Source organism: Salmo trutta, chromosome 39 (assembly GCF_901001165.1).
Source record: "Salmo trutta chromosome 39, fSalTru1.1, whole genome shotgun sequence".
Taxonomy (NCBI): Eukaryota; Metazoa; Chordata; class Actinopteri; order Salmoniformes; family Salmonidae; genus Salmo; species Salmo trutta.
Genome location: NC_042995.1, coordinates 18,007,859 through 18,024,969, shown reverse-complemented (window position 1 = coordinate 18,024,969; position 17,111 = coordinate 18,007,859). Strand labels below are relative to the sequence as shown.

Here is a 17,111-nt window from a genome sequence, read left to right as displayed (position 1 = left end):
GTCACTTAGAAATGTCCTTGTTTTTGAAAGAAAAGCAAAAAGAAATGGTCCATTTAAAATAACATCAAATTGATAACAAATACAGTGTAGACATTGTTAATGTTGTAAATTACTATTGTAGCTGGAAACGGCTGATTTTTTGATGGAATATCTACATAGGCGTACAGAGGCCCATTATCAGCAACCATCACTCATGTGTTCCAATGGCACGTTGTGTTAGGTAATCCAAGTTTATCATTTTAAAAGGCTAATTGATCATTACAAAATAATTTTGCAATTATGTTAGCACAGCTGAAAACTGTTGTGATGGATGATTAAAGCAGCGATAAAACTGGCCTTCTTTAGACTAGTTGAGTATCTGCAGCATCAGCATTTGTGGGTTCGATTACAGGCTCAAAATGTCTATTCTATAATGTCTATTCTTGTTCTGAGAAATGAAGGATATTCCATGCGAGAAATCGCCAAGAAACTGAACAATCTCGTACAACGCTGTGTACTCCCTTCACAGAACAGCGCAAACTGGCCGTAACCAGAATAGAAAGAGGAGTGGGAGGCCCCGGTGCACAACTTAGCAAGAGGACAAGTACATTAGAGTGTCTAGCTTGAGAAACAGACGCCTCACAAGTCCTCATCTGGCAGCTTCATTAAATAGTGCCCGTAAAACACCAGTCTCAACGTCAACAGTAAAGAGGCGACTCCGGATGCTGGCCTTCTAGGCAGAGTTCCTCTGTCCAGTGTCTGTGTTCTTTGCCTATCTTAATCTTTTCTTTGTATTGGCCAGTCTGAGATATGTCTTTTTCTTTGCAACTCTGCCTAGAAGGCCAGCATCCCGGAGTCGCCTCTTCACTGTTGATGTTGAGATTGGTGTTTTGCGGGTACTGTTTCAGGAAGCAGCCAGTCTACACTGTATTTCTGATCAATTTGATGTTATTTTAATGGACAAACCCTAACCTTTTTGAAAGGTAGTGTACATCTTGTTGAGAGTGAGTTTGTCATTGGAGAGTGTGATTGATGTGGCGCAGCGAGCGCCTCTGGGCCCCCTGGTTCTCCCCTGCAATGCTTTTTCTCTTTCTGCTGAGTCGGGCCGCCCGTAGGGAGGATGCCAAGTACTTAGCACCTCCCAGTCTGGCCCCCTGGACTCGGGGCCATGCCTAAACAGAGTCCCACAGCCCCCACAGGCCAAGCCTAAACAGGCTCAGAGAGTCCCACCGCACCAGAGGAGAGAAGCGGAGAGGGAGAGGAGCGAAGAGGGAGAGGAGAGACCAGGGACAAAACAATGAGATATATTTTCCTCTGAGCCTGTTTCCTCTTACAGACAATGCCTTATGCCTATGTTATTCTTGAGTTAATAAACAGAGGTAATGATCAATGACGGACGGCACTGTCGTAGCTATCTTTACCGGTCTAAACATTGTTGGCTGTCAAAGTGCTTAGGTCCTATCATGCCTTAGTCAGTATGAAGGTGGTTAGAGCTACAGTAACATTATTTTGATTGGATAGGAGGAATGGAATCCCAGACCCTGGTCAATGGGTCCTCCACTAGATGGATGGAGATGGAGGATGGGTCTGGGCTGTGTAAATAGTTTTTTAAAGAGAGGTGTGTTAGCGATAAGGACGCTTTCTTTATCACCTCCTTGATGTCTGGTCCTGGGGCCGGGGGCTGCCTGGCTACAGCAGGGAATAATTGATGGGGGCTGAGGCTGGATGGAGGATGTACGCGCCCCAGCCCCCGGCCCCCACCACTGGCCCCCTCTGCAGCAGCAGGACATGAGCTACTGGGGGACAGGCAGGGAGCACTCGGGGGTCAGGCCGCTGGCAGAGAAAAATGCTCCAGAAAAAGCCTCTGCATCCCCCAGTCCACCTCTTCCTACTAGTCCAAAAGGAAGGCCACTAATCTTCCTGAGAAGGGAATTTTCTTTTCTTTTCTCTCTCTCTCTCTCTCTCTCTCTCTCTCTCTCTCTCTCTCTCTGTCTAAATGAGGCCTTCTCAGGGAGGGTTCACAGGGCTTGGGAGAAGCGAGAGGAGAAACGAGCCCGCTGACACTGGGAGCTAAGGTTTACTTACAACTCAGACAGACTGGGATCTCTCATTCTGAACAGCCTTGTGGCATTTTATATCCCAAAAAGTTGGATATAAAATGCAATTAACAGTGAACAGTAACATATACTGTGCATCTGAGAGAGGATAAAGAACCATAAAGGCATACTGTATCAGTAGTGTCTAATATAAGCATGTATTGATTAAGAACTCAATGGAATGAATTACAGTTGCACATTTTTAACTGGATTTCCTCTAGTTAAAGTTAGGTCATTTGTAGCTGCTGTGCTTTCAGGTAGTAGTGGCCGTAGTCTTTCAATAGAGCGTACAAGTCTTTCCACATGGAAACACTCTGTTGTTCTGAGGACAGAATAATCGGCTTGGTAATGGGATTTTTTTTCTCCGCACAAATACATTTCTGTGGCTTTTTTGTAAACATTTAGCTAGATGGCTTTCCAAGATGCCCTCTTCCTTCTCCCTTTTATCTGAACTTGTACTTGGGGGACTGGCTAGCTTGGAGGCAGTCATTAAGATTAGGTAGACTAAGTGAAAACAGAAGTTTTTTCTTCTTTTTTTGTCCATTTATAGGCAGGGCAGTTGATTGCCCAGATAAATATATACTTAAAATCTCTCTCTCTCTCTCTCTCTCTCTCTCTCTCTCTCTCTCTCTCTCTCTCTCTCTCTCTCTCTCTCTCTCTCTCTCTCTCAAGAAGTCGTTTCTTGTTGTGCTGGGATATCCTTGTGTTCAGAGAGAGTTCAAGTTTAAAGATGAACGGCCCAGATACTCAAGATATCAGATATATTTTATGTTGCGTGATTTTTGTCTTCCTCAAGCAAAACAACTAATGGGGGAAAAACATAGCCACTGCAGCTGTATTGAATATCTAAGACTGTGAATTATTTGAAAAGGTGGGACCTCTGTTATTAAAATATCCCTACACTGAGGTGACTATAGTAAACTATAAATCTAGGTTTTGTTAGCTGAAGGCAACAACGTCTAGAAACATAAATCTCTCAAATCCATTAAACTGAGTTGGCATGCACTGAGCCCCAAAAACAACATGCTACATTCCTGGAGATTTACAAGTGTTGGAAGAGAGGTTGGAAGAGAGGTTGAGAGAGGTTGAGAGAGGTTTAGAGAGGTTGAGAGAGGTTGAGAGAGGTTGAGAGAGGTTGAGAGAGGTTGAGAGAGGTTGAGAGAGGTTGAGAGAGGTTTAGAGAGGTTTAGAGAGGTTTAGAGAGGTTTAGAGAGGTTGAGAGAGGTTGAGAGAGGTTGAGAGAGGTTTAGAGAGGTTTAGAGAGGTTGAGAGAGCAATATTTGGATGCTTCAGGGGATTGAGTCTAACCCCCCACTTCTTTTTCCCGTCTTCTTCTTCTTCTTCTTCAAGAAGCGGCATACCATTCCCAGCAGGTTCTGATTTAGCGCTGCTTTCCATGTCGTGTGTTGTGTTCTTATAAGTTCAAATTACTCCTCGTCGTCTCTGAAGAGGGTTGTGTCCAAGTCTGAGTTTTGGGGCAGGTTGGTTGCCTTCTATTGTCCTCTTCAGGTCACCATATTGCCCTTGTAGGCTGCAGTACAGGCCCAGTGAGCTACCCTTCTCAGACAGAGAGGAGAGGGGTCTGCAGTCCAGAACATGGGAATCTGCTGCCACTACCAGCGCCCCAGTGATCTCTAGCCCACTGCTCTGAGTCAGGGATCTAGCCCAGCCCCAGACTGCCACACACACACACACACACACACACACACACACACACACACACACACACACACACACACACACACACACACACACACACACACACACACACACACTGAACAAGGGCAGCTAGCATGGTGCACTCCTTGTGTAAACAGGTCAGGGCGTGGGACCCGGACGGGTCATCTTGGCTCAAACCAGACTGACTAAAATGCTCATAACGGACCTCAGCTTAGACACATCTGCCCTCTGCAGAATGAAAACACAACACGTGCGTGTATGTGTTCGTTTAGCTCGTAACGTCATACGGTAAACTGAGGTTCACTTTACCATGACGCTGTGTGTTTATCTGGAACATGGAGTCTTCCTTGCAGTGGGCTGGGTCAGTTGCTCAAAGAAGAGACAAGCTGAGGCTACACCTCTCTCAGCCTCTCCCCAGACAGAGCCTCTCAGAGCTCGCTCTCCGCCTGTTCAGTAGTTAACTGTTAGGGTCAGGACTGGAGCACCAGGCAACAGGACAGCAGATGTACTCATGTGGTACTGATCTGTGATACTCACCCATCCAGAAAAGAACACATCAAGAATTATTGAGCATTGCAAATCACTGTTGCTGCAGCAGCAGTCTGTATCTCAGGCGCTTTAGTCGTGTGCTGGTGCTCGCCCTGCTGCACACAGTGCTCATTTGCATGATGAGGGGATGATAAACAGGTAAAGGGGAAGAGAAGAAGAAGCGAGTGAGAGGGAGGGAGGGAGGGAGGAGTGCAGGAGACAAGAGGACACCCTTGGGTGAGTCCTGACTGGGCCGTGCGAGACACCATCAGAGTATTTGTGTTGTGGTGTAATATTGCTTTGTTTTTCTCTCTTCCTCTGTTTTTCTTCACTCGATCGTGTTGTGTTGTGTAGACATTACCCTGCCAAGAGTAGCCTGGCTGGCAGCCAGTTATCCCTGGGCTCCAGGTGAGCCCTCCCTCCCCCGTTAGTCAGTCAGGCAAGCCTCACCCTGCTGGGGGAGACGAGGAGAGGAGACTCCCAGGCGTCTTGGATCTATGAGGGCCGTCACGGCTGTGCCAAACCCCAAAAACAGGCTCCCGTCCTCCCACGTCATTCTGCCTGGTGGTGCTGGTGAGATCAGTCTGACAATGCTGTGTGTGGAGTAGATCTGTTCGCACTTTCAGGCACCCTACAAACATTGAGGCTTATACAGTACAGTGAGGGGAGGAAGTCCTTCATGACTAAACATATATAGACATATTTATCACATTAATGCAAGTAATGAATTAGGGGTCCCTACATTTTGTTAACTGGACCTGAAATAGTTTAAATTCACTTGATAACTAGGTACTTTGAATAGTTTGTGGCCTGACCCAAGTCGTTGAAAAAAGTATAATGAACAAATAAGAAATGCTACTTCATTTAAGCAATGATAATAAAGGCCCAAAGAGTTGATGTGGAAATATTTCCCATCCCAGCATGGGCCCGTTCCTAACTCCATCTGACAAAAGAGAGAGAAGGAGGAGGGAAATGGAAGGAAGGAGGGTGGCAGGACATGAGAAATCTGTGGGCTGAATCAGAGAGGCAGAGAGGCAGAGAGAGACACAGGAGACTGGATGGGTGGGTGTGGAGCAGGGTGGCGAGTCGGAGGGGGTTCCGTTTGGATCAACAATGAGACCCTCTCACATCTATTCAAGCCTCCTGCTTCAGTTGTCCATCATAATGACATGTGATTTTTGGGGGGATTTAAGACTGGTTAGTGGTAACACCAGCATTTCCCATGCGTATTCAGCCCCATACAGTGGGGAAAATGCAGCTTCTATGAGGTAATTTGTCTTTGTAATGTTATCAAAAGGGAAAATATGAGCTATGAGGTGGCATATTTGATATTTCATTATATATATAAGGTCATTTTTCTCTGAGTTTTTTGGGACATTTATCATCAACTCCTAGCCACCTCAGTTCCCTCAAACTACTTTTTGATCTGATTTTGAGGCATTACCATTCATAGGAAAATAAATATTGTAGCAAAGAAATGCGGGGGACGTTTTTTTTATACAAAATAGTAAGAATTTGTCCCCTTTTGTATTTCAGTTGCAATATTTAACTGATTTAGTAGTAGTGCAATAAAGTTGACCTATTATCACACTGCTTAAAGGGATTTGAAATTAGAGAACGCGGACTAATTGCCTTGTAACTACGGAGACAAACAGCTGGAGATTAAGCAATAACATCTCATTAAAACTGTCAAGAGTTTAATACACAAATCAAAGCTCAAATGGAGGATGAAACACCACAGCAGTGTATTTGTCTGCTAATTATGAATCATTACAGAAATACCAGGTTCGTACAGTACATTTATGGTTTTAAAATAAACCTAAGGTGTTTTGTTTTACTGTATAACCTATAACACATCCAGTCCACACATCACCAGTGACCCATGGCCAACAATTAATGGCTATTAAACAAGTGCAGGTGGTTTCATTCCCTGATTGAGCCGTATTTTCCCTCATAAACACAGTGAAGTCAACGGGCCCCTATTAGCAAGCCTTATTCTCTCTCTGAGAGAACCAGAGAGAATTAAAAAGACTCCAATTAAAGGCTCTTAGTTGGAGTGTGAATCCAGACCAAATCCAAATGCATATTTATTATAAATTTCTTGAGCATTCAATTCAACGCACTCACACCCCTCGAGTAAGTACATACGTGTATAATGTACACTGATAATGTGAAAGCAATCATCAAATAGTTTAGTTAATCAGTCGAGCTATAGTCCATAAAACACAGAACAAGTACACCCTTGCAAGTATTGGAACTTCAAGTCAGTCAGCCTCCAAAATTCCAGCTAGACCCCAGTAGAGCTGGTAAGTCCCACAAACCTTCAGTGGAACTGACAAATCTAGGCCCAACGAAGGTGACCGTATTCCCCTCCGGTAATGAACGTCTCTTCCCCTCAGGGTTGACGAAAGACCTGCCTCTCAATGAGACCCTTTGTACTTCCCCCAAATGGGGGTTTCTCTCCCTCTCCTCTCCTCCTCCCATCACTGCCACTCCTCCTGATCCCCCATCATCAGTCAGTCTGCCTTCCTATAAAAAGGCCTGGGACGAGAAGGGAAGGGGAAGGGGAAGGAGATTCCAATGAGAACAGAACAGGCATGGAGAAAATCAAAATACCCAGTGGCCCTTGAGTGAAGTGGCAGGGAGGGCAAACCGAGGCAGAGTGTCTGCGTCCCAAAAGGCAGCCTTTTCCCTATTTAGTGCACTACTTTTGACCAGGACCCATAGGGTAGTAGGGTGCCATTTGTGACACATACAGGGTTTCCATTGATCGCGGTGAAGTGGAGGATGTAGAAAATCAGAAGGTGAAAGGAGACTAAATAGTGAGAGATTGATCTGTTTTCACTAGCTAATGACTTGGCTAGCAGTCCTGCAGATTTCACTGAACAGCATGCTAAAAACAGGGCAGGGATGGATGGACCTTTTCTAAATTGGCTTGAGTTCAAGATCAAATACTGATACGCATATTTAACAAAATAATTTGACCAACAAAATCTGTCTGATTTAACTTACTTGATACGCTAGCTTTTTCATTTAAATATTATCTCTACTCCATGTGGTTAGAACTCAACTAAAAACACAGCGGGAACACAGTTTGTAAAAACTCGTCTCTGAGCTGTGGGTGTAATGACACATTTCTCATTGAAGGCAAAACTCAATCATATCTGACAACCTGTCAGCTCTATTACCTTGTAGTGGTTGGAGGTTGTAGTTGTACAGGCCGGATCAGCGTCTGGGGTGTAACCAGAGTAGAACTGATGGTCCTGCACAGCAGCACTCTCTCTGCTTTGGCTGTGGCCCCATAGTCATGCACACACACACACACACACGCACGCACACACACACACACACACGCACGTACACACGCACACGCGCGCGCACGCACGCACGCACACACACACACACACTGGTGGGATGCAGCAAGCAGGGTTTAGTGAGCCTCGCTCTCTACCCAGCTGGACCCATGCTTTCTCCCCTCATATCACAATCAAGGGGATTCCTCCCTTCCTCTCTCAAATTATACTGGAATCACTGAGCTCGACTCCATGTAATTATGAGAGCCTAGTACCCAGGCTTGGTCAGATTGATAGTAGCTGAGTCTGAGGACAACTCACAATCAGTGTCGCAGTCGGTAAAAACCTTCACTGTTCTGCTCTTTCTTTTGAGAGTGTAGTATTATATGGAAAACTCTGATGAGGTTTCTCCATTGTAGCCCTTTACTGCAGCCAATGACCAAAAGGCGCCCTCTTTGGCCTCATGGGTGGAATGTTATTCAGGATTAATAAAGATTTTTTTTAAACAACGAAAATCCGGGGTTTCAATGTCAAACCGTTTTGTTATGTTTCAGTCTTCTGTGATGTGTATATAAAGTGTAATATTGGGATGCAAACTCAAAATGTATTACATTTAAACTCTATATCTGACATGGTGCAGGGTTTTAAGCCCATAACCATGTGTGTGAGGTGTAAACTTCTGTTTCACAGTAGATGTGTTTAAGACTACCAAGAAACACTCTGTGACCCTGAGTTATCCCACTGCAGTAGAAGGTTAGAGCCTGAGTAGCAAAATTCTGAATGGCTTTTATTTGAATATTGGATTATACATGTCGTTAATGTTCTTTCTGTACAGTATGTATGTTAATTAAGGTATACGACAAATGGATGAAAGGAGTATAGTGTTTGTTATTACTGTCTCTGATGCTCTCAGTAGGCCAATGGTCCTTCTGTAGACTAATTGTTGGTGTAACATGCTTTGTCTTCCACCCGATGCTTGAGCGTGTACCCACTAATTAGCTAGCTAAGCAGGGCCAGACTAGAATAAGGTCACAAATCATGTTGTTCATTTATCCTTTTCTAATTAAGGAATTTCACAAGTCATGGATACATGGTCTAATTATAATTACTGAATGAAGAGGTTTTCAACAATGTCTCACTTGAATGCTACCACACAATGATACAGTCTATCACACTGTATAGCTTGTCTCATGGGCAATGGATGGCCATTAATACAGTGGGGATTCTGAACTACTCGTCCCTGTATAACTTGCTTTGTGATCTCAAAGCACTAGCCTTTAGTTCAGGGCTGGGCAACCCCGCGGCACTTTGTGTTTTTCATTTAACCGACCGGGAAGACCAGGTGTGTTGAATTTAGGCAATCACTGAACTGACCAATTAGCTCAGTTGACCAGGTGTGGTGCGTAGTTGGAACAAAATCCTGCCGTACTGACAACGCTCCAGGAACAGGGTTGCCTACCGCTGCTTTAGATGATTGCTTAATAATAAAAAAAAATGTAACTGTGATTTTTCCATTGTTTGAATTTCTTGTTAAAATATCCCCCGTCTGATTGTCAGTTGTTGAGACCTCTGTTAATCTTATACTCGCTTAGATGAGAGGTTTGAGTTCCGTGTTTGACTGTGTACTCTTCTCTCTTTGTGTGGCCAGCCACTTTCCCAGACTAAGCACTATCATTACACACTGCTCTGTTTGCCTGGTTTGTGTGCCCCTGCCATTGGTATTCAGCCCCTGAATTACGGGGGTCAGGGGTGTCCTATTTGGGATGTGTAAGAGAGGGAGAGAGAGAGAGGGAGAGAGGGAGAGAGGGATGGCTGGAGAGGGTGGTGGAGTCAAGTCACTTGTGCAGACTTAATAAAGGACTGGCCCCAGCCTCATCCAGGCCCATATTGTTGCACGTGTGCACAGGGCTTGTTCAACAATATTTGCTAGAATGTTAAAGAGGTTTTAAATAGTCTAGTGTGTGTGACCAAAGGAAAGCTAGGTGGGATGTAGTCTACTGACACACAGAGACAAGCAGCTGCTACTGCAGCCAGACTACAGAACATGTCAAGGGATGTGACTGAAGTTCTTGGCCAGTGGTCTGGGACTAGAGTGGAGATATCCTCCTGGTTGAGCCCCGTTGGCGGTTTCAATGTGTGTCCTGGCCTGCTGCTTAGCGCGGAAGTGAGAGCGACAGCAGCGAGCACGCCACAGGCAGAGTTGGAGGAAAAATGGAGCAGGCTCCCGTCGCAACATCGAAAGAAAGGGGGATGAAAGAAAGGCAGTGGAGGGGCAGGGTCAGGGGAGTGATATTTGGTCCTAGTCAGAAACACTGGTCTGGGATTCACAGGCTAGCGAGGCTACAGGCTCCTGCTGTCATCTCTCCAAAAAAAGCAAGGCTGTATTAAGTGTTTTTTTTCTGTCCACGCAAACTATTTTGTGGCGATTTTCGTATGTTCGGGAAAAAATCCTTCAGTAAAAAATGTTTTGGCGTTGGTCATCTTTAATAAAAACAACAGACGTTCCTCATTAACTGTTGTGATAACAACAGCTGACGTGTGGTGCAGGCCTGCCTCTTTTAGTGCCATATAAATAGCAAGTTTTGGGTCTTTATGTTTTTAACAGAGTTTTGTTTCTCATTAACAGTGCGTGTTTGTTCTCTTTACTCTGCCCTTTATGTATGGAAACGTTCCATGAGGACATTAACTCTCTTTATTCTCATGTTCCTTATCAAGGTAGTTGTTACGAACTTGGAACGTTTCCATCCTATGTTCAGTTACGTTCATACCTTCTAATTGTAAACGTGTGTGATATTCTTCTGCTGAGAGGAGAGGAGAGCAGAGGACAGCACCGAGCGGAGATCTAGGAGGGGCAACCAGCTGATCTCTGGATCGTATTAAAAGTCTTTGGGCATCACGAGCCCCGCCCCGGGGGTACCAGCGGGAGTCGCGTTATAGGGTGACCTGGGAACGCAGGGAGCAGAGAGTCAGAAGGGTCAGGGCCACAGATCGTTATCTGTACCTGCCATGCACACTAGGGGCCTCTGGGACCCGGCCGGGGCCCCACAGAGCACAGTGCAGGGGCAGAACCTGTGTGAGTCAGCATTCCAAGGCCATTCCTCTCACTTTGTAGTCTGACAACATGATGGACAGGCCCGTCCCCACTCCAGCAGGTCTGCATAATGCCACAGAGTATTGTGATTTAAGAGGAGTGGTTATTTGAGGGTATATGCTTTGTCTCAAGATGGCCAATGTTTGTTTTTACCTTTCCTCTCTCTGGTGTCTGAGCTTTATTTCGTTTTAGAGACTAGCAAAAAAATGCAAGCTCTGGTGAAAAACATATGGCATAAGAAATGTGATTGTGTTCTAGAATAAGGATGGTAACTTGACTGATTGATCATATTAAGTCATTGCTTTTCAATTGAAAACACGAGATAGTCCTACAGCCACAGCGCATAGAGTTACTGTAGTGTTCGGTAACGCTTTGTACTGCAGGGCTTGGGCTTCTGGTGGCGTTTTACCACAGAGTGGGCCTTTAAAGCTGTTGTGTGAGTGACTCATGCCTGAGTCATATTCCCCCTCTGAAGTGTTCGTCATGGAAACATGCCCGGGGTTCTGTTTAATTGATCTAAAACCCCATAAAACAAAGCACACCTGACATTCAAAACTCTAGCAGGCAGGCAGGCAGGCAGGCAGGCAGGCAGGCAGGAACAACAATAATGCTCCACAGCTGTTTTAAACACAACACAGAAAACAGAGGAGCGTTGCTGCTGTAACTAACTCCCATCCCCTCAGCAGATCACCGTCCGTCTTCTCCGTAGTCTGCAGCAGTGGATCTATCTGACCGGCCTCTGTGTGTGTCTTTCTCCCCTGTGTGTGGGACAGGCGTTTTCACCATGGTGATGTTTTGTCACCAGAATAATAGCCCTCTTTGTGTGGCTGCATAGGGTGGTTGAGTGGGTGCAAACCAAACAGGCTCATTCGAAGTGCCGGCCAAGTTAATGCACCATTAATAATGGTTGGGGGTGAATTATGGGAGGGGATAATAGGGGAGAGAGGGGTTGAGGGGTCGAGGTGGGACAAGAGACAAAGAGGAGCCAGAACTAGGTCACCTAAACAGGACGGAGTGGAGCGGCTCCCAACACCACACCACGGTGTGACCTATTCCGGAAAAGTGACTTTACTGTGAGAATGGAGGATATTTATCTTTCACAATGGAAACAGCACTCACTCACATTGGCAGTTGTTCATAGTTATGACAAAACTCATCAGTAATGTTTTTATCTGGCCTGGGCCCCTGTTTTTAAACATAAGACTCGGATTACTTTATGTAAGTCCGCTAGAATCAATCACACAAGAAAATGACTGCAAGCTGCTATTTTAATTCCACAAGCGTACATACAGTGTTAGCCACTAATTCCATCCCTTACGGATACCTGCTATTACATTTCTCACATGTCAACAAAAGGCTTCACCACTCGGGGGGACGTTGTCCGTAGCGTAGCCCCGAGAGAGCCCCGAGGCAGGCTGAAGAGGCAGCATGGGCGTCCTGGGCCAGTCAGCTCAGTGGACCAGTGGGGGGATTGACCAACCCTGAGCAGGGTTTATTCTATCACCCAGACAGGTCCATTGTTCACACGCAGCGGGGAGAACAAAAGGCGAGCGCTCTGGAGAGTTCAGGAGGCTGCATGCGTTCACCTGATTCACTGACTGGGCCCAATCCCCCCATGGGGGAAGCAGTGTTGGAATGTCTCGGTGCTTAGGCCCTCATATCTATTAGTCTTTGGGTGATAACATTTGTTTTTACATCTGGTGGAGCACCGCAGCAGGCCCTCTCACTTTCTCATAGTCACACACACACCCCTCCACACATACACACACACACAGAACACACACACACACACATGCAGAAACACCGGGTTCTAATGGGACCGTACTGTACATTGCATTGCCTGAACTGGACTGGCCTAGAGGACTAACACGTTTAATGGTGGAAAACTATTTTTTTTTTAACTTTCCAACTCTTCATGCTATTTCACACAGAGATCCATCCACAATTATACGAAGTGGAATCCTTTCTGTGTCTGTCTTTAAGTCAGCGTATACTTACATCAGGTGTTGACAGTCCTATTGCTTTTCTGTTATCCAGGCCAAAATAAATCCCTCTTGTTTCAGGTCCAAACTGCTCCCAGATCTGGATGGCTTAATGGGCTCACTGGGATTAATGGATATCCTGGGAGGAGAGACCTCAGCAGTGAAATTAAAAGCTTTTCTGTCTTACTAGCAGAATGATGGGGGAAATTAGCCTCACTCAGACAGGAAATACCTCCAGTACAATCTGCCTGGGGTCCTAACTACAAAACCCCATGCCAACTGCTGCTACACACAGGGCCTCATGCTGCACGGCACTCTGGGAGATGACAGGGGAACAAGCAGCTTTAGATCTTCAGATTGGCTTTCGGAATAGCTCTCAGTAGCCTCTCAATTTTAAAGCTTTGAAAATACAAATGTGATTATAAGGAATTACACCGAAAGCTCCACCATGTCCTTCCTGTTATTGGTCAATTTTAATTGTTAACTTCAGTGTAATATTTACGGTACCCCACCATGAGCTGCGGGACAGGGAGAGGAGGGGGAAGTTATCAGCCACCTACCAATAAGCTCCATGCATCACTGTGCAGAAGGTGAGCATGCTGCGTTCTGCTGGTGGCTACCTGGCTGGCATTAACAAACATCCTGATGGGCCTCTGTCCTCCGCCACGGCCCGCGACAAGCGGCGTGTTGTTAGCATGCTGTTTGTGTAATTTAGGTACTTAACGACTGCAAGGGTCTCCCAGAGACTGATTACAGCGTGGATGTAATCACCCAGCGGCATCACACCCTCGCTACAGGTCTGATTTATCACCCCACCGCCTAATAGCACTGCTTAACACACAGGTTTGTCCTGATTAAGTAATTACCTTAAACCAGAAGTTTATTATCTTTACGACTGAGCCCAGTGATAAAAAGGAGACTGTCGAGAAAAGCCAAGGAAGATTGTGTACCAGGTGAATGAGGGACATAATTAAAATACAATTAATTAAATATGGCACTGCCGCGGCTGTCAGAGTGCTCCCCTGCTAACATTCATATTACCCCACTGGAACACTTTGCAGGGGGCGTCTGGGATTACACCTCAGTGAAGGGTGTAGGTACTACCGGTTCTAGTTCATCTCAAACAAAAAGGGGGAAAATATTTTTGGAGCTCTGAAAATAACAACTGAAAACGAGTGAGTGTTTTACGGCGTGTATATAAGAGTGTATATTAGCTGTGACCATATCGGCTGATTAATGGTGTGAAGTGGCGTCTTGGTGCGGTTGGATCTCAGTCTGGCAATCTGAGTGTTCTCTTTCAATGGTGTGGGATGTTACTGAAAGGAGGGGGGACTAAATAACGAAGCTGGGACTGTTTATGAATGATGCACCATTCTTCTCCTCTTCTTCTCCTCATTGTATACAGCCCTGTCGGTGATGGATGGTTGTGAGCCAGAAATAGCCAGCGCTTCCTGCCTCCTCATGCTTCTCAACGCTCCTCTCCTGCTTCCTAGTCTGATCCCTCTAACACGCTAAAATAGAAAGAGTCTTCCAACGGCCCTGTCCTTTCAGCACTTTATAAGCAGTCTCTTCTGACTCGATGGGATGCTGCCCAGTATCCATGACCTGTCAAGTGAAATGTGCAACTCTATAACTTCTGTATTTGCAAACAAGGAAACGGTCTTCATGACACATATTCCGTGACCTTACTAGTGCTGCCTAGTGGTTTGACTTCTCACTGTTTGTTTGTCCGAGGTACTTTACTGCTGTTTGTGATGTAAAGCAGGCCCCCTCTCGCTGGCTTTCATACAGGGATGTTTAGAAAGAGCTCCAAGCCTTCCCAGAATGGGAAGCTCCACTACAACTAAGCCCTTCAAACAGGCCAACAGTTGTGGCCACTACAGAAACCACCCTGTGGTAGTGGGTGGACAGAACAGCTCCTATTTCAGCCCAGATTACCAGAGGTCTCCTCTGTGAATGCTAGTATAAGACGTTTGGCCTGGCTCCTCTCCGACCCACATTGTCCTCTGACCTCTGTGCCCTTAGCTTATACAAACTCTGCCCTCTCTATACAAAGAACTTGTTCAGCTCCTCAGGAGTGGCCTGCCTGCCCAGCACTCTCTCCATTAAAGAGGTGTGGTCAGGAGAGAGACAGTGGGGGGGACTTTAGCTTTAGCTTCGAACCTCACACTCAGGCCAGAGTCATCCAGGGTTGCTTCAGAAATCGCTGCTGTGAAACGCGGCAATGCTGTTACAGTTGACGCAGCATAGCGTTCACTTCAACAGGTTCTGGATGGAGAAACAATCTCGGCCAGGGAGTTTCTTGTAAAACATAAATTAGGACCAGCTGCTGTGGGATCCCGCCTGCGGAGGGATGCCTCCTGTTGGTTTGGATCCAGGACTGACCGATGCCTTAGCAGGGGGGAGTTCCCGGTTGGAGACCGGCCTTCTCCTTGACTGTCTGCTTGGGGGCCCTCAAATTTGTCTTGAAATGCCTAACATCAATGTTTTATAAAAAATGACCTGACACTCATAAAAGCTCAATTTCTTTTTGCTTTTTTCCATTTTCCACGAGTGGCCAGCTGTGCTCTCTTGTGTTTCCGGACATAAATAATACAATTCCTGTGTCCCTGGGTCTGGTTTTGGTTAAGAGACTGTAAAGCTGTTTCTAAAGCATTCCCGTTTCATGCTAACCCTAATACAGTAACATGACATTGATAAGTACCATAAAATGATCTGTGTGTCTAACACAAAAATTAGGTCTCTTCCAACAGCCTTGCTGAGAAAGGGGCTTCAATTACTAAGCATTTTTCAATTACTAAGCATTACTAGACATATTTTGTAAATGTACTAATATATCTTAAGTAAATTAAACTACCATTTATTTAACGTGTGTTTCATTGGGCTCTGACTCTGAGCTGTAATCCTGCATAACCCTGAATAATGATTTCTCTCACAGCTAAATAATACTGTGGCATTTCGGGAATTTGATTCTGTCATGTTTACAAGCATGCTTTAGACTAGAGTGCGACTGAGTGAGTAGCTGGGTACACTATACTACCCAGTCAGTGCTGTCTACGGTGTCTACTGTCTACCGCCTGCTCAGACGGCAGAGGAGGGCTGTGCTGTTACTGTTTGGATGGGTAGTGTTGTTGCAGGGGGCTAGAAGAAGAAGCCTCTTCCCAATGCTGTCAGGCCCGGTTTGCGTCGGGACTCCAGTTCTCCTTGATGCAGTCCATCATCCCCCTTAGTTCAAAGACTGACTAGCTGCAGGTCTTTGTCAAAAGCCCAGTTGGAGATCTTTTATGTTCAAGATGTAGGATTTCTTAGGATGACTTTGATTATTTATTTATTCCACTTCTCTTGTGTGATAGTGCCAATATTTTAGGCGAAACTGCTCAGCTTGCACTGAAATTCATGTTGTTTTATTGTAGTCCCATTTTGCCTTTGAAATGTAGCTTTTTAAAAGCCCAGCTCTTATTTTTAAGTCTGAACAATTTTTCTCTCCATCTCTCCCTCTTCTTCTCTGTTCTGCAGCCCCTCACCACATATTCCCGACGTTCCACACGCCCATCCCGATTGACATGCGTCACCATGAGGGAAGATACCACTATGAACCACACACCCTACATGCCATGCATGGGTAAGTCTTCTTCCGGCTGGTTTCTACTGTATACACAAGCTGTTTACACTAATAGATAGAAATTAGCTATTAGATAGCCTTGTTTTAGCCAGATGTAATATCACAGGTGAAATATTATTATCTTTACAAATTACTATCCAATGTCATTTAATACAGAATGTGAACATTTTTCCTTACATCTCCCATTTCCTATAACGGTTGATGATTATGGGTGACAGCGTTGCTTTTTGCCAGGTATCAACCTACAAGCCTGTGGCCAGTCAATACACATCCTCTTTCCATTAGTTAGCTGTACAGTGCTGGATCCATCACAAATGACATGACGCACACACACACACACACACACACACACACACACACACACACACACACACACACACACACACACACACACACAACCTTTCCCCCTCTACCTACAACAGTCCTCTATGTTCCTTACTGTGTTATAGTGGACCTAATCTGTTTGGTCCCAAGAAAACAACATCATTGGAGACCTCTTACACAGTACAGAGGTCTATAATACAGTATAGTAATTGGTTCTATGATGGTTACATGTACATTAATTCAACTTTCAGCTTACTGGGCAGTCCGTTGGATAATTAGCTTGGTTAGTAGTGGCCATGATTGGTTTGGTAGCAACATCTCAGTTCTTTAACAACTCAAATTGAACCAGAACGTTTTTGACTTTGCTATAGTAAAGACTTTATCTTTATCTTAAAACGATAATAGTAAAACACAAAAAAGTCAATAGAATTCTGGAAATAGTGTTCAGGTTAATTTCCATTTCAATTCAGTAGATTTGATGGTGATACACACTGTTTGCCTGGCTTCAGCAGGGCT

The 17,111-nt window shown here is 45.2% G+C and overlaps 1 protein-coding gene across 1 annotated transcript in view; it reads left to right on the top strand.

Annotated features, from left to right (window-relative positions):
• The window catches only part of LOC115179192 (zinc finger protein GLI2), a 72,509-nt gene that overhangs the window by 17,051 nt on the left and 38,347 nt on the right, over positions 1 to 17,111 (top strand). The window contains exon 3 of the mRNA XM_029740559.1: positions 16,166 to 16,271. Coding sequence (XP_029596419.1) covers positions 16,166 to 16,271 — 106 coding nt within the window. The remainder of the gene's footprint in view (positions 1 to 16,165; positions 16,272 to 17,111) is intronic.